General features: G+C 47.5%; 1 protein-coding gene across 1 annotated transcript; it reads right to left on the bottom strand.

Moving 5' to 3' along the window:
• Nucleotides 1–702: 702 nt before the first annotated feature.
• Nucleotides 703–2319, bottom strand: si:ch211-117k10.3 (Krueppel-like factor 15). The gene is made up of 3 exons (XM_056275083.1): nucleotides 1823–2319; nucleotides 1193–1783; nucleotides 703–1071 (listed from the first exon to the last, which is right to left on the bottom strand). The coding sequence occupies exons 1-3, from the start codon at nucleotides 2317–2319 to the stop codon at nucleotides 903–905; spliced, it is 1257 nt and encodes a 418-aa protein (XP_056131058.1). The 3' UTR covers nucleotides 703–902.
• Nucleotides 2320–23036: the final 20717 nt, after the last annotated feature.

Below are 23036 nucleotides of genomic sequence, written 5' to 3'. Positions count from 1 at the left end.
TTGACTGAGCTTTCAAGAACGAGAACAATGATCTTATAAATTGTAGGTCACACAACAATGGTGTCACTTTTGTGCGCTCAAAACAACACAATGATTTCTGTCTCTGAAATTTGTGTTCAGAATCAAAAGGTAAGTAGGAGCAATTTTAAGGTAACAGCACTAAAAGTAGGCTCAAGTGAGGGTTCTGTGGCATGGACAAAGGCATCAATCAAGATTAGGGGGATATCGGGTTTTCATAAAAGGCATATAGATAAAACAGGGTAGATTATGATAAAAGATGAGGGTGTATGAGTAAAACACGATTAGTTTGAGAATTATTTTCTGTTACCAAAGTTGTAGACAAGTCAAGACTCATTTAGTCTTGTCAAGCAATTAGTTTTCCACTCCTGATTACAGGACTCTATATGTAATTCCAGGAGAATGTGAAAATTTGAAAGTTCCACCCAAGTGAAATGTACTTAAGCGCAACAGAGCACAAATAGCAGTGTTTAGCAACAGGTTACAAGAAACACAGGTCTCTGACGTTAAGACTGGCTTCTTTTGTGGATTTGTCATCTTATCAGGTTAGCACCTACATGTGTGTCTTCCCTGCCCGTATCAAGGCCAGAAATCAATTTTCTGCAGCCAGTCTTTTTTTTCCTGAGGTGGCTTTTAGCTTACTGTAGCACTGTGATAAGCATGTGCTCTTAAGGAGCAGGGAGGTTGACCAACAAAAGATATGAGAGCAAACGGCACAAAAATAATAGGGAGCATCAAAGGTGCAAGAGAAACAACAGCCAGCTCTCGAGATTCATTTGTGAGCTCTGCTCACGGGGAACCAAAGCCCTGAGGGAGTCCATGAGTAACTTGGCTTTACTAAAGCAGGGCTAAGCTGAGCTTGGGGTTTGAGCCTGGTCAAAGTGTCACACTGTAGCTCTGATGATCCTGCTGGGCCTTGAACTGCGGTGCACTTTAGTGTGTTTAGATAAATGGTCGCTGCGGGCAAACTTCTTGTCACACAGTGAGCACTCATATGGCTTGATTCCAGAGTGAGAGCGTCGGTGACGCGACAGTTCATCTGACCGACTGAACCTGGCAAAATAAGAGCAGAAATATGGATGTTATTTACAGTTAATATCCTATTTTTGCCCAGTTATATATCTATTTTACTGTAAATGCCAGTGATTTTTTAACTACTCATCATGACGTATACCTCCAGCCGCAATCAGGCCAACTACAGGTATAGGGTTTCTCTCCTGTATGCCGACGGAAGTGGGCTTTCAGGTGGCTGCTTTTGGTGTACATCTTCTCACAGCCTGGGTGGGAACATTTATGGACCCTCAGAGTCTCTGTAGCTGGTGCTCTGGACACCCGGGGGGCCACTGCCTTCAACAGGCCACTGCCTTGGCACTTAACCCCTGTTATCCCTGTAATCTCCAAAGTCCTCATTGTGATAGGGAGAGGGGCAATTTTCACATACTTCTGGTCAGCTCCACCTGCATTGCCGCTGTTATGAGACACAATAGTGGCAGGGACAGAAGGCACCTGTGGGGCCAGCAGGGTGAAATTTTGCCCTGTGGTACCCTGGAGCCCCACGACTAGATGTGTAAGTTGAATGCCACTGGGGCCCCCAGGAGTAGACACTGTTTGTGTTTGGGGCTGAGCTAGAGGCAGTGACTGCAGCTTGAAAACTAATGGAGCCCCCAAAAGTACTGGCGGGGCTGAGGTGGTTGACGTAGGGGCTGATGAGATGGGTGAAGATGTTATCGGGGGAGAAGTGGACAGGTCAGTAGGGCTGGGACAGCTGTGTTGATTCTGAGGGAAGTTTGGACTGGGATTCCACTGGGAGGCAGTGGACCCAGGGTCACTCTGTGTCACAGGTGAGGCAGAAGAGGGTTCAGAGGAGGATGGAGGCTCAGTGGAGTTGCAGGGGGAGGAAGAGGCTTCGCCTTTAGATGCCATGAGCCCCTCTCTGACAGGTTCCATCTTTTCCCTCAGGAACTCCTCTATGTCCTCCAGGGTCGGGGAGAATGGGGAGGGCAGTTGGAGAGGGAATTCTGGCAGCCTGGGGTCATGGCAAGTATCGCTGATTTCCTCTTCTCTCTCTGGTCCTAGAAAAATCCGCAGATGAGCCCCTTCATCTATGCCATCCTCCTCCTCATCCTCCTCCTCCTCTTCAGGGCTAGAGCTGAGCATAGCTCCCAGCTCTCCAGCTTCTGAGCTATAACAGGAGGCTGAACTGCTGCCTGCTTCCTCTCCCAGGCCCAGGGATAACAGGCTGCCACTGTCCTTAAACAAGTCATTCTCCAAAATCAGCGTTCGGCTGCTGACAGACACCATTGATCCACTCCAGACAGTGTAGAGGACGCCAGGAATACAGTATACGACAAACCTGAGAAAGTACCAACGAGATGGATGCGTTATCACCAACTTGAAAGCTTTGAGCTCGGAAAAAAAAAACATTTACAAGGGAGCCTACGCGTGGTATTCTATGAGTTCGGACACAAGTATACAGTGCAGTAATGAAGGAATCCGGAAATAATCCGGGTCGCTCTTGCCGACATCACGCAACATCTATCTGACCATCACGCACATGTTGCAGCAGACGTACGCAGGCCCAATACTTGTACACATAACGCGTTCCGTCAACACGGCCCCTTGCGACGCACCCATCCGCACGATGCCAAAAAAATGAATAAAAAAAATACAGACGCAAATGACGTTCGGACAAACAAAGCAAAAGCAAAGCGCAAATAATCTTTTTGACCAACAGTTTTACCGCAACACAAGGAGAGGCGCTGGGCACATGGTAAGCCACCTGAACACCACTGCCTTCCCGGGAATTCACGAGTCTCAAGTTCGGTCGGGTCGAAATTCTATTTATATTCGTCGAGCCAACAAAGCCATATTACCAAAGTAATCCGTTTTCGATTATGAACCTACCGGCTTTAATTATGGGGGGGAACAACATAAAACTCTAAAAGGACAAAACGGAGCGTTCCGTCGATTGCGTTTTACTCCGTCGTGTTGTGGTTATAACAGGGCTCCCGTCCTTGCCACGGATCCATGTTGGCATTCTTTTCTCGACGCCGTCACATGACCGCATTGCTGTACTCTCGGAGGCACGGGTCCAATTCCGCGTCTCTGATTGGCCTAGAGAGTGGAGGCTCGCCCGGAGATGAGACTTCTCATTGGTTTCCGCTCGACGAACGCTCTCCTTCCGTCTGCGTGTGTACAAAGCGGACCGATTCTCCAGGAAACGGCCCGTTTTATTAGTCGGCGGGCACGGGCTGCGAAAACAAGGAATTTGACCTATTACTGCAAAATAATGGGGAAGAATATTATCAGCGCTCGCTTATGTTTGGGGAGAGGGAGCTGTTTAATCATGAACATGGTTTTTGTTTGAGTCTGATTCATTCTGCTGACGGAGAAATATCGGTTCTTCTAGGCATTTCTTCTTACGACCCACAACGTCATTTAACTAACGTAAGAATAACGTCATTTAACCAGTAGAAGAACACCCTAGTTTCCCATCTTTAAACTTAATGTTCACGCGTTCAATTATATTTGTTTGATTTATTCATCTCTTTTATTTGTCTACTTTGGATTATTTGATAACATGTATACCCATTAGAAAAGTTATAATTTTCATTTATCCATGTATTTGTGTATGAAGACAGAGTGGGGCGGGGGGGGGGTTAAGCTGTAACTAAAATGCTTTAAGCAAGCTACCAATAATTATTGTCTCCATACAGCCAGTACACAGTGACACTGACAAACTTTTTCACTTTTCTGGTACAAATGCATTTAAAAATAGGGTTGCCTGTTACAGAGTTGCACATTCATGCCATATAAGGACCGCTACACCGCTACAGTCGTTTTCAAATGTCAACTGTCAGGAAGGATAGAAAAATTATTTAAGTTATTAGGAAACCCAGTTCTAGGTAATATTGGGTTCAAAATTAACCATTCCAACACACACACACACACACACACACACACACACACACACACACACACACACAGCATAGCACAGAAAGTTCAGGTAGAGAGATCCTTTTCCTTCACTGACCATGAAAGAAAACAGACAATGAATGTCAAATCAATTTTATTATTAAATTAAAAATTTGCCTCAAGGGGCTTTACAGCAACACAACAGCCTGTCCTTAGACCTTCGCATCGGCTAAGGAACAACTCCCTAAAAAAAACCTTTAACAGGGAGAACAAAATAGGAAGAAAGCTCAGGGAGAGCAACAGAGGAGGGATCTCTCCCAAGACGGACAGCGTGCAATGGAGGTTGTGTTTACACAATTTGCAGAACACAACACTGAAAGAGGATAACAGCATTATAATTGAATTATAAAATATATGAAGAATATGATGAGGAGGATGCCAAGCAGTGTCCAGACGCCACCACATAAGCCTGCGACCAGCATCACCATGTAAAAAAAAGCAATCAATGCTGATAATGCACACACACACACGTGTGTGTGTACATACATACATGTATATATATGTATATATATAAAGACAGAAAATGTTAAACGTTGATGATCACCATGTTAAGTGGTGATTCAGTATCTTATCCCATTCTTTTCTGAGTTTAAGTTCCTTGTTGCTCAGGGCCTTGGTCTTCGTCTACTAAGTTAATTTGGAAAGTACTTATAATTCATGGCTTAGCATCATTATTCTACTATCCGAACATGTTGGAACAGTGTCTTAAACTCATCACGTTTCCAGTTTTTTATTTTTTTAAGTCATTTTTAGCCTAAATAGAAGCAACTGATTTCAATTTAACACTTATAGGTATGGAATCTGTAGACAGGAATTATGACTACTGTCATAAAAATGGGAACACCAAATTAATTTGTTCTGTTATGATGAGTGGTATAGCTTGATATTCATTTGTTGTTGTTTTTTTTACAAATTAATCCTCCTGTTCAAATGTTGTTTCAAGTTCTTTCAGCACTGTACCCTCGCTTGCATTATTTATTATCATGACAATGTTGGGAAAGAAATATTGAGGCTGAAAGGCTGTTGTCATTTACCACATTTTGGACATATTAACCTGTAAGGCTTTTGTCGTCCCGATCTGGATGGAGCTGTCTCCAAACGGGGATGATACAAAGCTCCACAGGAGGGGACTCTTTCTGGAAGAGCTTGGAAAAGCACTAGTGACACCTCAAAATTAAATGGGAAGGGGGGGGGCTGTCCTGTATATGTTTGTCGAGTGATAATAGCAGAAAGACAAAAGTTGCTCTAACATCCTGAAGTGATAAAGTCAAGTCAAGTCAAGTTTATTTATATAGCACATTTAAAACAACCACAGTTGAACCAAAGTGCTGCACAAGCTTAAAATACAATATAAAATAAGTAACACATATGAATATAAAAATACATGTCAAAGTAAAATAAAGGAATTAAAATGTAAACAATAAAACACAAGAGTAAAAGTATATTTCCACAATAAAATCACGGTGTCTAGCTCAACTTGAATTGAATGCCAGCGAGAAGAGGTAGGTCTTTAACCAAGATGTAAAAGTCTCTAGGGTCTGAGCAGATCTTATGTGTGCTGGTAAGTTGTTCCAGAGATCAGGGGCAGCCACTGCAAAGGCTCTGTCGCCGCTGTTCTTAAGCCTGGATTTCAGAACGTGTAAAAGCATCTGGTTTGTTGACCTGAGTGACTGGTGTATGATGATGTATTAGCTCAGATAAATAAGATGGTGCCGGCCCATTTAACGACTTGAGAACAAGTAATAAAATCTTAAACTGGATCCTAAAACAGACAGGAAGCCAATGAAGGGAGGCCAGTACAGGCGTTATGTGATCACGTCGCTTCTTTCCTGTCAGAAGGTGAGCAGCTGCATTTTGTACAAGCTGCAGGCGACGAAGCGACGACTGAGCTACGCCAACATACAATGAGTTACAATAATCTAGACGAGAGTTAATAAACGCATGAATTACCCTTTCAAGATCATTCGGAGGGAGATAGGCCTTTACTTTCCCCAGAAGTCGTAATTGAAAAACACTTGTTTTGACTACTGAGCTTATTTGTTTGTCAACACTGACAAAGATTTGACTTTTCTTCTTTCCAGGCTGCAGCTGGTGGAAAGAAGAGATGTCAAGTGTCAAACCCTTCTGACAGTATGAGCCATTTTCTATATGCTGCAAGTGCAAGGCATTTATTTTCAACACACACACCGATAAGTCCTGTTTGTTATTTGCTTTTTAGATGGCTACAACACACACACACACACATGCACACACATCTTTCAATGGCCTTCTTTTCACTTGTTTGTGCAACACTGACTTTGAATGTTGCGACGTCAGCACAAGAACAGTTCATCGGCAGCTTCATGAATGGGGTTTCCATGGCCAAGCAGCCACATACAAGCCTAAGATCACCATGTGCAATGCCAAGTGTCGGCTGGAGTGGTGTAAAGCACACCAGTGGAAACGTGTTCGCTGCAGTGATGAATCATACTTCACTATCTGGCGGTCTGACAGACCAATCTAGGTTTGGCGAATGTCAGGGGAACCTGAATGCATAGTGCCAACTGTAAAGTTTGGAGTAGGAGGAACAATGACCTGAGGCTGTTTGTCATGGTTTGGGGTTGGCACCTTAGTTCCAGTGAAGGGAAATCTTAATGCTACAGCAGATAACAACATTCTTGTGTGCTTCCAACATTATGGCAACAATTTGGGGAAGGCCCTTTCTTGTTTCAGCATGATAATGCCCCCGTGCACAAAGTGAGGTTCATGTAGACATGGTTTGCCAAGTGTGGTGGGAAAGAACTTGACTTCCCCGCACAGAGACCTGACATCAACCACATCCAAAACCTTTGGGATGAACTGGAACACCGACTGTGAGCCAGGCCTTCTCCCCAACTTCAGTGCCCAACATTACAAATGCTCTTGTGGCTGAATGGGAGCGAATCCCAACAGCCATGTTCCAAAATCAAGTGGAAAGCCCTCGAAGAATAGTGGAGGCTGTTTTGCTTCAAAGGGGGGACCGACTCCAAATTAATGCCCATGGTTTTGGAATAAGATGTACAACAAGCACATATCAGTGTGATGTTTGGGTTTCCACACTTTTGGCCACATAGTGTACAAAGACTATATATACACATATATATACACACATATATATATATATATATATATACTCATATATTTTCGTAATGTGTGTGTGTGTGGTGTTAGTGTGTGTGTGTGTGTGTGTGTGTGTGTTAGTTAGTGTAGATAGCAGGACCAAAAACTAAAGCACTTATGATCCTAATTCTTTTTGGAGGTGGTAGGTATTGTCTCAGAGAGTAAGGGAAAAATCCCAGAAAATTAAAATTATGCATAATTATGCATAAATATGCAAAATATGCATTTTTCTAAAAATGGCTAAAAACCACTTTTCTCGGCATTTCAGATGATTCTGAGCATCTTTGATTTTTTCACCTATATAAAAAAAAATTTCTGGGACAAATGTTTTGGCATTATGCAAAATATATGCTTTTTTGCAAAAATGCACTTATGATCCTAATTTTTTTTGGAGGTGGTAGGTATTGTTCCAGAGAGGACCAGAAAAAAGCAGAAAATTAAAATATAATTATAATAATTATGCATAATTATGCAAAATATGCATTTTCTAAAAATTGCTAAAAACCACTTTTCTCGGCATTTCAGATGATTCTGAGCATTTGGGGGGAGGGAGTTGGAGTGGGGGAGTTAGGGGCAGGGGGAAGGCGGTTAGCTGGCAGGATGAAGAGGAGGGAGATTTAGACAGGTGGATAACCAAACTGCTACATTGTAGCGGGGTTCTTCATATATATATATATATATGTGTGTGTGCGTGTGTGTGTGTGTGTGTGTATATTTATATATTAATAATCTATCTATCTAATCTATCTATCAATATTGAAATATATATATATATAGCATTTTTTTCCCAAAACCATCAATGGTGTTATAAGTGCTCAGCTAATGAGGAGCGGAATATATTCCTGTATCTGTGTTGAGATATATATATATATATATATATATATATATGTATATACACACACACACACACACACACACACATACATATGTGTGTGTGTGTGTGTGTCTGTGTGTGTGTGTGAGACCACGTCTCACCATGACCCATAGTTAAAACCAATGTAATGTCTTTGGCAAGTTAATAAAACTACTGGAATCAACAGAATCTCATCTTTAATAACTACAAGGTCTTAGTGAGCTTTGGAAAGCCTTGCTAAACAATACATTAATGATGATCTGTGTTAAGCTCCTGCAACTCTCTAAACTTATTCAAGCAAGCTTCCCAATTATGTGAGCCTTTGAGACACTGTCTCAGAATTAAAATTCAGACTCAGCAAACAGTATGTGATCCATCATATCTGCCACCATACCAGCCACTTTTTTTTCCCTCACGTTAACTACATAATTGACTCTATGCTCCTCTGCTCTATGCACAGCTGACTGTGTGCAGATTGACTTACTGTTGCCCCAGGCCTGTTTCATTCACAAAGGCATATATTCATGCTTGCACACACATTCAACTACTTAAACACACACACACACACACACACACACACACACACACACACACACACACACACACACACACACACACACAACCTGTAAAGCTGTGCGAGGGAAAATTTCTGATGTGGGTATCGCCTTTTTATATTAATGTTATCACAATACCAAATTTGACACAACGTGGACACTGGCATGGTAATGATCGGTGTGTTGTGATGAAAAGGGGACCTCTGGTGGCAAAGGGTGGCAACAAAACCTCAGATTGCATTCATATGCCGAAGCACACTTTCCCATTAAAACGTTTTCTCTTCTGATAAATAATCTTATCTACCAAAGAATATACCCAGGAAGAACCGAACCTCTGTCTGTGCTGCTAACTCTCAAACAAGCCCCGCAGCTGAGGCGAGGATGAACAGGACGTCACTCAATGGTCGAACATTTCTTTATTTTTAACCAACAGGTTACGAACCTTGACAAAGAAAACACACAAAATACAAACATACATCATTCAAGTACCCTCAACTCAAAGCTAACACACAATATAACTCACTCACTCTTGCAATCACTCACCAGTCCGTCCTCGTCCCGTCATACTAAAGAGTCCCCGCTCTGAAGCTGTATTAACTTTCTTGACGTCACCCCCAGAACGTAAATCAGCCAATCACAGCAGCTCCCTAACTGAGACCCCGGATGCACGCATTTCTCGCCAATAGAATTTCGCAATAAAAGTCCTTATCAAGCACACAGAAATCACACACGATCGGAACTGGAATAAATCTCATTATTATTATCAATACTCAGATTCACTTATGTAACTAACAATTCAAACAATGTTACAATTTAACTACATGTAAACGAAATAACTTTCACAAGTTTGTGCTTAAACTAAACAAAAATCTCTGACTAAACACAACTCAAATCCAACCACCCCATAGAAAGTAACACACCTCCCACTTGGTCTACTGGACTCTAGACCTAAGGAGACCACACTAATAATCACCGCTTTCTCTTTGGTGGTGTTTCTTCGGTTAACTCTTTAATTTCTTCTGTAAGTCTTTAACGACCCCGGAGCCAGGTCCCCCCGAAGAGGCACGGCCAGCATCACAGGGTCGCTCGCTGCCAGCAGGGTGCTTACCCATGGTCCATACGGAACCAGTGGCACTCCTGTCTCTCCTGTGGTCTGGACCCTTCCATAGCACAACAGTAGTCCTGACATCTCTTCTCTGACGACTACAAGCCTGTTCAATGTAGACTCAGGGAAAGCTACCCCCTCTTGGGCTGCCAAGCATAGGTCCCAAAAGGCAGCTCTGACCTCCCCCACATCGATAACTGGCTTGCGCACCTTCTCTCTCGAGTGCTTAGCCTCCCACTCTGCTCTCTCCATGGCTCTCCCGCGAATCATCTGTCTCTTAACAGCTCGGCGAACCCAACCGATCACCCCACAGAGCTTGGCCAAGCTACTGAACTTTTCAGGCTCAACCAGATCAACGATAGCCGCGCCCCAGAGCCTCTCCTTGTTTTCAATCTCAGCGGAGGTCGACTCTTCCTCCTTCACCGTGTGCACAGGAGCCTCGTCAGTCCCATCCAGACGCCCCTGGACAGGATTTGCCGTCTTCTTCCACTGGGCTCTAGTGAAAGCCACTGTGAATGCCCTCCGCTGGAGCTTACTCACAGCCTCTCTGGTGCTGGCCGCCACCTCCGCCGCGGACTTCATGGGACACTCTTCTACCGGCCTCACTTGGAACTCAGGACCCTTTTGCCAAATGGAGCCCTCACCCAGGTCTTCTAGAGGACCTCCTCGGGTGATGAGGTCGGCGACGTTCAGATCTCCTGAGATCCACCACCAGTCAGCTACTGGCCCAGCCTTCTGAAACTCCCCGACCCTGTTCATGAATAACGTCTGATACCCGTAACTCTCCCTCTGGATAGCTCCCAGGATAGTCTGGCTGTCTACGAAGTGGAACCATCTCTCCACCTCAAGTCGATCCTGCCTCTCCCAGAAACCTCTCAGCCTGGCAGCGAAGACGGCGCCGCAGAACTCTGCTTTGACCACCTCGCCCTTCTGGTCAAGGGGCGCCAGCTTGGCCTTTGACTCAACAAGGCGGATGTCCGCCTCTGTAGACGTCTCCCACCTCAGGTACAGAACAGCTCCGAAGGCGTCATCACTCCCATCTGAAAACGTGATGCCCCACGGCCTCCCCCTCCATCCAGGAAGAGTAAGGCTCCTTTCGAAACTGATTTGACGAAGCCGCACATACTCTTCAAAAAGCTTGATGGCATCTGCCCAGAGGTCTGTCAGAAGGGGACTGTCCCACGTGTCTTTCATGGAGTCTCCTCCCCCAGTCTCCTGGAAGGTTCTCCTTACCAAGATGGCCCCTCTCGCTTTGGCCGGGGTAGCTACACCAACAGGGTCGTAGAGCCCTGCTACCTGGCTTAGGAGCTCCCGTCTGGTCTGAGGGTTTAGCGTTTTCTCCTTTATCTCCTTCTCTGAGAGGTCGACCCCCGTCCTCATCTTCTGCTTTCTTTTGGAGAAGGTGATTGAAACCATCAGGAAGAGTCTGTCGCTGTCCACGTAGTATCCGACACCAAGAGCCTTGTTGTCTTCCTGCCCTAGCTGGTTGGGCAACACCAGGGTTCCGGACTCTGGACTTGGGCTTTTAACAGCTTGCCCAACCTGACTACCCTCGCACCTACTTTGACCGGACCGAACCCACGGTTTGAGCGAGAAGCCTCCGGCCCAGAGTATCTCCTCCACTCCTCTTGTGATCTTGTCCAGTTTCTCTGGGTCATTGTGGGACGTGAGGATGTCGTCCACATAGCTGTCCTCTTCAAGCACTCTTCTCTCGTCGTTCATGTGAGAGAACCTGGGCAGTCTTGCGGTTTCCCTCATGACCAACTGCGCTATGCATCCCGCTGGCCTGTCTCCAATATTGACCCGAGTGATAGCGAAGTCTCTGATCTCTTCCTCGGGTGAGTCCCTCCAGAGGAACCGATGAGGGTGAACCTCTCTTTCGTTCAGCCACACAGAATTGTACATCTTCTTGATGTCTCCTACGGCTGCATGCTTTCCTGTTCTGAACCTGAGCAGAACCGCCCGGATTGGATTTAGCACATCCGGACCCTTCAACAGGATGTTGTTCATGCTTGTCCCTTTGAATTCTTGGCTACTGTTCCAGACGAGCCGCACTGGCGTGGTGACAGAGTGAGGGTTTGGTGCGATTAGGTGACTTACGTACCAAACTGGTCCTCTCCAACTGCTGATCGTGTCCTTCTTTAACTCGATGGCTGCTCCTCTTTCCATCATCTCGTGTACTTGGGCTGCGTAAGCAGCTCTCCACAATGGGTCCTTCATGAGGCGCTTTTCAGTTCTCAAGAATGTCGCTTCCACCACTTTCCTGTCATTTGGAAGTGAAGCCGGGTCTTCAGTCCAGGGGTATCCCGCGTTCCAGTGCGGCGAGTCACTGTGGTCGTCAGTAGCCACATAGGTCAGGCCTTCCTTGATCTTTTCTAGTTCCTTCCCTTCAGCTAGAGTCATTTCCTTCCCCCCTGGCTGGCATTTCCCGCACCGGCATCCTCCACACTTCGGCTCACAGGCAGCTCCGATGCTGTCCCATTTCCACCACTCAAGAACTTCCTTGCTGGTTGTGGCCATGTTCCTGATCTCCTCACCACTCTATTGCTCCAGGCCCAGCGTTTCCTCTCTGGAGCTATTTGGCTCTCTGGAAATCTCTTCGACCTTGATCACTTTTGCTCTCATTGAGCGTGCAAAATGTGTCTTTGAGTTGTGAATGGATACCTTCACCTCTTCGAACAGATCAGGGTGCGCTCCCTCCACAGTCTTGCCCAGTGGGCCGTCCCACAACACCAGGTCTCCCACTGTCTTCATCCGCTGCGGAGCAAGCCTACCCTCTCGGTGGCTGATTAAGAGTTCGATTTTCTTTGGCCTGACCAGTTCCTCTGTCTTGACCTCCGGGAAGAACTTCTTGAGCTGCCGCGGGCTAACGACATGGTCTGCTTGTGCGATCTCGTCCAGTCCATAACAGACGATCTGGTGGGGACTCAACTCATTCTCTGAAGTCCACATTCTGACTTTGAGCAAGTACCTTTTTGTCTGGACTCTTACTTTCATTCCACCAACTCCATGCACGACCAGCAGTACCTTCTCTCCTTCAGTCGGAGTCTGTTGGCGGCTTGGTGGGAATGTAATTAGTGTCAGACGCAAGGTCCATCAGGGTCCCAATAGTTTGACCTCCATTGGTTGTGACCTCCATGATCATCATAAGCACTGGATGCTCTGTCAAACCCCTTTCTTCAAGGCGACCATCACCGTTTGTGCTCGCTCTCATTGACGCTGTTGTCTTGTTGGTAAATGCCCTTATTACCCTTTCCGCTACTTCAGGGGAGACATCAGCTAGGGCCTTCTCTTGTTCTTTTGAGAGCCTTCCTGCCTTTGTGTCTCTCTTTCCCCCTTCTTGCTCTTCCATCTTTTTCTCATCACTTTTGTGCCCTCCTTCCACGGAGCACAAGAGGTAGTGGTGGTCTGAGCCGTCTCTTGTCTGGCAGCACTTCTTCTTGCAGAGGAACCTGTTACTACATTCTCCATCCGGACCATGGGATGCCGAGCATCTCCTGCAGGCTCCATTCCTTTCGATGACGTCTTTCTTTTCGGCTAGGCTCAGCCCTTTGAACTTCTCGCAGAAGAAGATCCTGCCTCCGTGTTTCTCATCTCCACACACGCTGCACTCCTCTTTTGCCAAATTCCTTCCTGTGGCCCTTGTGAACGCCCTCCTTTCCGGTTTGCTCGATTTCTCAGGCTCTTCTGACACTCTTAACTGCTCCAGCCTTTCGAAAACCGCTTCTTGCTCCTTTAGGAACTTTAAGAGAGCATTAAAGCGACCATCAGCGGTGACACCGTTCTCGGGTTTGGTTTCGAATTTGAGCCAGTCCATCTTCACACTGTCAGGTAGTTTGCTCTCTATAGTTTCCATTGCCAGCGGATTCTTTATGGCATCAGTATTTCCGAGATCCGTCAGATCGGTCAGGGCCTTCTCCACAGCTTGAATCAGATCAATTGTCTTCCTTGGTTGGTTTCCTTTCACCACTGGAAACTTCTCCAACTCCCTGATTATCTGAATCGCGATGGTAGTCTTGTTCCCAAACCGGTTCTCTAGGACCCTGAACATTTCTCCTGCAGTATCATAGCTCGAAAGTCTGAGGTCTTTGGCGATTTTTTCTTCCACGCTGTCTAGGAGCTGGAATTTTTTCACTTCCGGTGACTCTGACGGATCTCCCTGCCTCTGCAGACTTTCCCAGTCTCTTCGCCATCGGTGGAAGTCTCTCATGCAACCGCTGAACGTCGGTAGTCTTGTTGGTTGGAGGCGCACTCTCGGTTTGGCTGCTGCTTGCGCGCCTCCCGCTCCCAGGCTTGCCATACTGGCGCTATGTGCTTCCTCCCATGCTTTCCGCTGAGCCTTAGCTAGCTCAGCACGCTCTTCTTCGGCAGCTTCTGCCATCCTTTGCTGAGCTTCAGCAGCCTTTTTCCTGGCCTCCGCAGCCCTCTCCTCAGACTCGGCGCTAACTTCGGCAGCCTTTAGCCTGGCCTCAGTGGCTCTCTTCTCAGTCTCGGCGATCTCATCGGCCTCCTTTTTCCTGGCCCTGCCGAATTCTGCCAACCACCTGATCCAGAGCTCGTTTCTCTTGTCCTCCAGCACCCGAAGCCGCTTACTCATGTCGCACGTAACACCTTCAGGGATCCACTCTTCCCAGACAGCCGGCAGATTTTCTGCCTTGGCGATGAGACCTTCCAAGAGTGCGTTTTGCTCCTTACCGTTGCTGTAGGTTACTCCTTTCAGGCTGACTCCTTCAGCGCTTTCATAGCTTCTTTCTGCCCGTCCAATGGCAGATATTAGCTCGGTCTCCGCATATCTCGACCAAAGGCTGGACTTGACTGCCCGTCTCACCTCTTCAACTTTGAGCTCACACTCTCTGGTTACTCTCTCTATGTCTGCTTTGAGCTGCCCATCCAGTGCCTCCGCGTCATCCGTCGCTTCAGCTAGCAAGCCAGCCTCATAGTCATCATTTGCAGAAAGAACCCTTTTTGCATCATCAGAAAATGATTTCCACTCAACTTTCAGCTCATCTCGAACCATGGTTGTTGCCATTCTAAGGATGTAGTTGGCTCTTTTCGTGAACGCCGTCTTCACTTTGGTCCTCTCTTTCTTTAGTGATTCCATTTTTATTGATTTACCTTGGATGCTAAGCCCTGAGCGTACCTGTATCTCCTTTTCTAACTCAAAGTCTTTCGCCCTCTCTAGCTGCCTACACTAGCTCAGAATCTTCTGCCCTGACTAGCTCAGCCTGACTAGTCTTCAGCGGCGTTACCGGGCTCACCAGGGGTCCCCCCGGGGATACCGCCCAAAATAGAAAACAACACAAATAAATAAAGTGGGGAAGGTCTCACCTTCCCCCGCCGGCTTGCTACCCAGGTACGCTCAAAACTAAGCTAAAGCTTAGGCCATTAATTTAGACGGCTGCTAAATGTGATCACTGGCATCAGCAGGTAGCGGTTTAGTTAACCAGCTCCTATTCTACTGGCTGGGCTAGCTTTCCTTGCTAGCTCACGTCAGCTTGTTATGGTACTTACGTTAGCTTCCGATGCTAACTCACGTTAGCTTTCCCTTGCTAACTCTCATAATTGCTAGCTAGCACACTAGCTTCATAGCCTACTAGCTGTGCTTACTTTAGCTAGCAGCGGTAGCTTCCTAAACTGCTAGCTGAGCCCTTACGTTAGTCAGCTACACGGACCTGACCTAGCATGCTAGCTACAAACAGGTACGTCGTTGAAAGGGACATTTCACTACCTGCCCGCTGACCCTAGTGGCCTTATGTGCGGGTTTATTACGTTTACACCAACAACATGGATACCACAACCTTTCTCGTCCAGGCGACGGTTCAGCAACTCTTCTGCCGTCGTGGTGGTTCGTAACTGTGCTGCTAACTCTCAAACAAGCCCCGCAGCTGAGGCGAGGATGAACAGGACGTCACTCAATGGTCGAAAATTTCTTTATTTTTAACCAACAGGTTACGAACCTTGACAAAGAAAACACACAAAATACAAACATACATCATTCAAGTACCCTCAACTCAAAGCTAACACACAATATAACTCACTCACTCTTGCAATCACTCACCAGTCCGTCCTCGTCCCGTCATACTAAAGAGTCCCCGCTCTGAAGCTGTATTAACTTTCTTGACGTCACCCCAGAACGTAAATCAGCCAATCACAGCAGCTCCCTAACTGAGACCCCGGATGCACGCATTTCTCGCCAATAGAATTTCGCAATAAAAGTCCTTATCAAGCACACAGAAATCACACACGATCGGAACTGGAATAAATCTCATTATTATTATCAATACTCAGATTCACTTATGTAACTAACAATTCAAACAATGTTACAATTTAACTACATGTAAACGAAATAACTTTCACAAGTTTGTACTTAAACTAAACAAAAATCTCTGACTAAACACAACTCAAATCCAACCACCCCATAGAAAGTAACACACTGTCCTCGGTACTCCACAAATCATCTTCCGTAGTATAAAAAACCAACTACCATCCACTAAAGCCATTTCAGAAGATGTGAAAGCAAAGTCAGATTACTTATTTGCACAACACTTTTACATGAAGCAAAAGACAATCTGCGGTAGCAGTAACAGAAGCTTTTTACCAAGAGGAAACATGTACATAGATAGGAGAGACAGGTAATGAACTCAAAATGAACGAGGTGTTGACAATCTTTTCCGAAACAATATTTGTCTTCGGCACAACTTTTTGTTGCGGGACAGCTCCCTGACAGACAGACAGTCTGACTAAAGTAACGCGAGACCCTGTTAGCCAATGAGAAGAGACTTAGGAATGCGTGCGTGCTGCCTATTGTTATCCATTGCACAGCACAGCGTGAGTTAGTTGTTATAGTGGTTTACAGACTGTCACACAGTGTTAGCTTAGCATAACGTGTTAGCGATCAGACGTAACATTCCTGACTCCTACACCTCGACTGAGCTGACGCTAGACAGTGACTAACCAGCGACGACCATAATAGAACCAGTAAGAGTGATTACCAGCCCCCAGAGAGAGATCAGAGTGTGCAGCCAGTGACAGTGCGAGTGTCTGCAGAGTGAGACCATCCCAGCCAGGCTAGCCAGCGTCCGTCATCGTCTGCAGACTGCAGGAGCAGTGCAAGGTGGGTTGCTAAACCCGTAGCCTAGCCCGGCTAATTAACGCCAGAGACTGTGTTGTCGCACCATAATTCCCAGCCTCCAACTACTTAATATAAGAACATCTAAACGCAGTCCCGCGACAAGTGGTGTCAGAAGCGGGATAATTGGATTGCATTCTGTCTCCATACAGAATAGCGGTGCTATTGCTATTTACGTTAGCGTCCTTGCTAACTAGCAACCGGCTAATTACGTGCAGTAGCACTTTATCAAGGCCATCGTTGCATGTGATCTAGATGATGTTGGAACCTACTGAGGAGATCGAGCACGTGGAGCACGGTGCTGTAGGGGGGGGGGAGAGGATAGCGCTGTGGAAAGCGAAATGGAAAAGCAGATGTGTCGTCTAGCCCAAATGTTTGAGCGGTCCCTCCTTAACCAAGAAAAGCAGGAACAATCAATGGAGGAGGTGAAGTGCATGCTTAAAGGGGTACTTGTCGGGCGAGTTGTGCCACATCCCCAACCTCCCGCTGTGCAGCAATTGAGCACGGGACTCCACCCGCTCCCTAGTTCCCCGCAGCCATTCAATGGCTATCAGGAGGGCTTTGATAGTGGCCATGGAGCCAGTCATAGCATACAACATTGGAGGTCCAGGACATGGAGTTAACTACTCCACTGGTCCCCCGTCCAGACGGACCGGATGTGAGACCCCGTGAATATGCTTTGCCCCCGGGAATGGAGAATGTCGGCCCAGTAGCGAATGGCCGCAACAGAAGTCACCATCCCAAACCCCTTGTCACCAGTACTCCAGCGGAGCGTAAAGGGGGAGCGCCAAACCCGACATCGACGGCCACCGGCGCGACGCAGTCCGACCTAAATGCTGACATCAAGGAGTTGAAAGCCGAGGTAGCGGCGCTGCTGCAGGAAATGCGGCGTTCCTGGAAACCGTCCCCCCCACAGCTGACATCCGACACAGCCGAACAGAAGAAGGAGGAACGGGGCAGAACTCTAGAGCGGCCGGCGAGCAGCACTAATGGGCAGCGGCGTTACCAATCACCGAGTCCGGGCGCCACCCCTAGAGGCTCCTGTTACCAGTGTGGAGGCCAGGGCCACTTCCAACGAGACTGCACCTCCCGCTCACCGAGCCCTCACGTCAAGGAAAAGGCCGATAGCCAGCCAGCACCCCGCATAAACCGAGCAGCAGGAGATGGTCCTAGTCTGGTAGTGCCCATCACGGTCAACAAACTGGAACTCAAGTGCGTTGTGGACACCGGCGCGGAGGCGACCGTCATGTCTGAAGACACCTTCCGTCAGCTGGAGCTAGCTGGTCAGCCAAGTGTGGGGACTGCCGTCCTGAGGAACGCGGAGGAGGGGAAAGAAATGACCGAGACTCCGAAGTATAGAGTCACCATCCGCTTGGGCCGTAAGACCAAGGACTGGGACGTCTACGTCGCACCCATCCGCGACCCCTTTCTCCTGGGTCTGGACTTTATGCTAGCCGCCAGAGTCACAGTTTCGGTCGGAGGACAAGTACACGTTGATGGAGAACCGATCGGCACTGTCGTCATAGGCAGGTCGCTAGGAGAGTACACGGTTTCCAGAGTACTGCTGGAGTGCCCCTCGACTTTACCAGCGGAGAGCGAACGCGACGTCTGGGGTCTAGTGGAAGGCCCAAAGCCAGGAATTTCTGCCGTCCTGGAGCCCACTGGCCTTGCAGAAGGAGTCTCTTCAGGCAGTGTAGTAGTCGACGTTGCCAAGAGAGTCCCTGTGCGACTATGCAACTTGTCGCCCCGCGAAGTGACCCTAAGGAGAGGTGTTTGCTTGGGCGTGTTGGTTGAGGCAGAGGAAACCCCGTCCCTAGAGCCGAACCCCACGAACCCGGCGGAGAAGGAACAAGTGTCAGTGCGACGGCTGGAGTCCGCAACAGCCTTGGATCTACCAGACCATCTGTCATCCCTGTATGCAGCCGCCAGTAAGGAGCTCGAAGAGGGGCAGCAGAGAGCCCTACTGCAGCTTCTGGTCAAGCACAAGGAGGTCTTTGCAGCAGCAAACGACGACCTGGGCTGTTTTGATGCTGTCCAGCACCGCATCGACACCGGAGAGGGACGCCCAGTACGCCAGGCAACCCGCCGCACACCACTGGGGTTCCAGCAAGAGGAGGAACAGCACCTCCAGGAAATGCTGAAGGCTGGAGTGATAACGCCATCGACGTCTGAGTGGGCTTCACCTGTGGTCCGGGTGAGGAAGAAAGATGGAGGCGTTCGATGGTGTATCGACTACCGAAGACTCAATGAACTGACGCTGAAGGACGCGTACCCGCTTCCAAGGATTGAAGAGTGTCTGGACACCCTGGAAGGCGCAACCGTGTTCTCCACGTTAGACATGCAGAGTGGATACTGGCAAATTGGAGTCCATCCTGCTGACCGATGCAAGACGGCCTTCATTACTCGCTATGGCCTGTACGAGTACGCCCGAATGCCTTTCGGACTCTGCAACGCGCCAGGCACCTTCCAGAGGGCCATGGAGGTTGTCCTGCGCGGGTTGCAGTGGAAGAGCCTCCTCGTGTACCTAGATGACGTCATCGTCATTGGCCGCAGTGTTGAAGATGGGTTGAAGAACCTGGCCATCGTCCTCGAGCGGGTCCAAGCCAGCGGGCTCAAGCTCAAGCCCCATGAAAGCCCCACGAAAGCCCCACGAAAGCCCCATGAAAGCCCCACGAGCGCCCAGGTGTCTCCCTCCTTGTCTCCGCCCTTGGCTGCCAGCAGTTCTCCAGGGGAGCCGACCACTACTCGACGCCGAGAGGCCGCAGCCCGTGTTCCAGGCGGGCAGTCTTCCGCCCCTGACCCAGAGGGAGCCGAAGCAGACGTTGCTGAGCCCCTGCCCCTCCCCACCACTAGACGGGGCAGACCAGTCCGGCCGCCTGCCTGGCTCCGGGACTCTGTTCGAGACTGATCTTGACGGACGTGACTAGTTGACTTAGGGGGTTACTAGGCTAGTCACAGGAGTCCTACTTTAATAGTGACCACCCAACCAGTTTATTTTGACGCCCTTAGTTCCGGGCCTAGTTGTGTGCCGGGTGTTTTGTCCCGGGTGTAATTCCGACTCTAGTTCCCAGAGTTATTTTATCTTTATGTTGAAGGGACTCAACAATCTAAAGGGGGGGTAGTGTTGCGGGACAGCTCCCTGACAGACAGACAGTCTGACTAAAGTAACGCGAGACCCTGTTAGCCAATGAGAAGAGACTTAGGAATGCGTGCGTGCTGCCTATTGTTATCCATTGCACAGCACAGCGTGAGTTAGTTGTTATAGTGGTTTACAGACTGTCACACAGTGTTAGCTTAGCATAACGTGTTAGCGATCAGACGTAACATTCCTGACTCCTACACCTCGACTGAGCTGACGCTAGACAGTGACTAACCAGCGACGACCATAATAGAACCAGTAAGAGTGATTACCAGCCCCCAGAGAGAGATCAGAGTGTGCAGCCAGTGACAGTGCGAGTGTCTGCAGAGTGAGACCATCCCAGCCAGGCTAGCCAGCGTCCGTCATCGTCTGCAGACTGCAGGAGCAGTGCAAGGTGGGTTGCTAAACCCGTAGCCTAGCCCGGCTAATTAACGCCAGAGACTGTGTTGTCGCACCATAATTCCCAGCCTCCAACTACTTAATATAAGAACATCTAAACGCAGTCCCGCGACATTTTCTCTGTGTTTGCGTTGACTTAACCCACCTTTACACCAGCTTTCAGCAGTTTAAGGTAATCTTCAAAACAATTTCCAGGTTCGCTCTCAGAGAGTGGATAACATCAGCTCAGTATTTGGGTCACATTGGCAATATTGTGTTGACTCATGGACTTGTTTTAGATAGGGAAGTCTGGATAAGAAAAACAGTTATGGAAAGGTAAATAATGTCTTTTATGTGTCAATATTCTCTGGTGCCAGGCTATACGTTGTTGGAACAATCGTTGGACAGGGTGTCTGAAGATTATCTTGGAAATATCCAAAGGAGTTGAATCAAGTGCAACTGGACTTGCACTTGATTCAACTCCTTTGGATAACCACGACCTGGATGAATGAGAACGTTCACAGACATCTTGGAATTTTTTTTTTTTAATCACTGACCTACTTTGCAAATACCTCCCAGCATGACTTTTTGTCTTGGGGACACTGGTGTGTTTAACAGGTGCCTTTTTGATACACGCACTTGAGAATTTCACTGGGATGGGATTGGGGGATGCCCCCCGGGGGATGCCCCCCCTCCACCTCGTTCAACAAATCGACAAAAAACAACCCTTTGTGAAACTGCTATCCTGTCAATTCAAATTCAAATTCAAATCAAGTGGCTTTATTTGCATGACGTAACAATGTACATATTGCCAAAGCTGTCTTTCTAGTACAGGGGTCGGGAACCTTTTTGACTGGGAGAGCCATAAAAGCCAAATATTTCTAAATATATTTCATTGAGAGCCATATAGTATTTTTAACGTATAATAAATTAAATATGTCTTACTTTTAATGCGACTTCTGGTGCTGCATGGTTTTGCTGATGGCCTTGTAGTCTGGTTCATACGTGGTGAGGTTGAGCTTCATGCAGGCGTTGAGGCTTCCATCAGTTAAACGTGAGCGTAGGTTGGTCTTAATGTTCCTCATATGCGAGAAAGACTGTTCACATGCATATGTAGAGCCAAACATGGTCAATACGGCAATACTCACACGCTGCATTGTGTGGTATGTCACAGGAAGCTCGTTCCAAGTTTTAAGAATCAGCTGGTCTTCAGGTTGAAGATTTTTAATTTCTGTCCACTTGTGTTCCCTCGCCAGCTCTGCTCGCTGTCGCGCAAGACTTTCCAACTCTCCATTAAGTGACTTGAACTTACTCATCCACATGTCTGATGCCTTCAGGTCAGCAACTTCCAGCTCAAAGTCTCCGATAGAGACCCCGGGGATGCATGTCAGGTCGATTTTGTCCACTGCACACTCATGTGGATGAGTGATGAACTTGAAAAGACCAGTGCGCGCACGAAATTCTCCAAAACGTGCTTTGAATGACTGCAGGAGATTGAACGTAAAGCCAGCTAGCTGCTGGAGATCCAGATGTTGAGTGGAGTCACTTGCTAAGCATGCATCTCTAAATTGTTGCAGTCTTTCAAAGTGCAGAAGACGACCTGTTTCAATGTCCCTGAGAAAGACTTCCAGCTTGCTTTCAAATGCAAACACTGCTTGTTGAAGGGATGAGATTGTATTTCCAATACCTTGCATTTTCACATTGAGCTGGTTCAGATGGCCAGTTATGTCCACGAGATAGTGAAACTGCAGGAGCCAGTCAGTGTTGTCTAGCTCAGGATGCTTGACGCCTTTCATTTCAAGAAAAGTCCGGATTTCACTCAGGCAAGCTGCAAAACGGCTGAGCACCTTCCCCCTTGACAACCAACGCACGTTGCTGTGTAAAAGCAGACCGGGATAATGATTCCCAACTTCTTCTAACAGAGCTTTAAACTGGCGATCATTTAAAGCTCGGGCAACAATAAAGTTGACCACTCGAATGACCAGAGACATCACCTCGCCAAGCTCCTGGCCACACGTCTGAGCGCAAAGCGCCTCCTGGTGCAGGATGCAATGAAAACTTAGGATGGCTCTCTTTTCATGTTCACGGAGAAGCGCTACAAATCCTTTGTTCTTCCCCAACATACAGGGTGCACCATCAGTACAGACAGAAATAAGTTTATCCATCGGTAGTTTTTTTTTCTTTAGCAAACTCCATGAAAGACATGAATAAATCCTCTCCTCTTGTTGTCCCTTTCATTGGCAAAACAGCCAAGCTTTCCTCACGCAGTGTGTCACCTGCAGCATACCTGGCAATGATACTGCACTGAGATAGATGGCTAACGTCTGTTGACACATCTAACGCGAGAGAAAAGTATGTCCCGGCGTTTATGTCCTTAATTTGTGTTTCCTCGACTTGATTTGCCATCATGATGCTACGATCGTGCACAGTTCTTGCTGACAGGGGCATGTCTTTTATTCGTTTGATTATCTTGTCTTTATTTGGGAAGTCATCAAACAGTTCATTGGCCACATCAAGCATGAATGTTTTGGCATACTCGCCATCTGTGAATGACTTTCCATTCCTTACTAATGCCAAAGCCCCCGCAAAGCTAGCGGAATTCCCGTCACCTTGCTTGGTCCACACACGTAGTTGCTGCTGACTCGTCTGCACTCTCCGCTGTAGCTCCTCGCATGCCCTTTTCCTGCTGTCCCCCGCTGGATATTTCGATGCAAATGAAGCATGGTGCGTATCGAAGCGCCGCTTTA

Source organism: Lampris incognitus, chromosome 2 (genome assembly GCF_029633865.1).
Source record: "Lampris incognitus isolate fLamInc1 chromosome 2, fLamInc1.hap2, whole genome shotgun sequence".
Taxonomy (NCBI): domain Eukaryota; kingdom Metazoa; phylum Chordata; class Actinopteri; order Lampriformes; family Lampridae; genus Lampris; species Lampris incognitus.
Note: the sequence above shows the minus strand (reverse complement) of the source record. Positions and strands in the feature narration are given on the sequence as shown.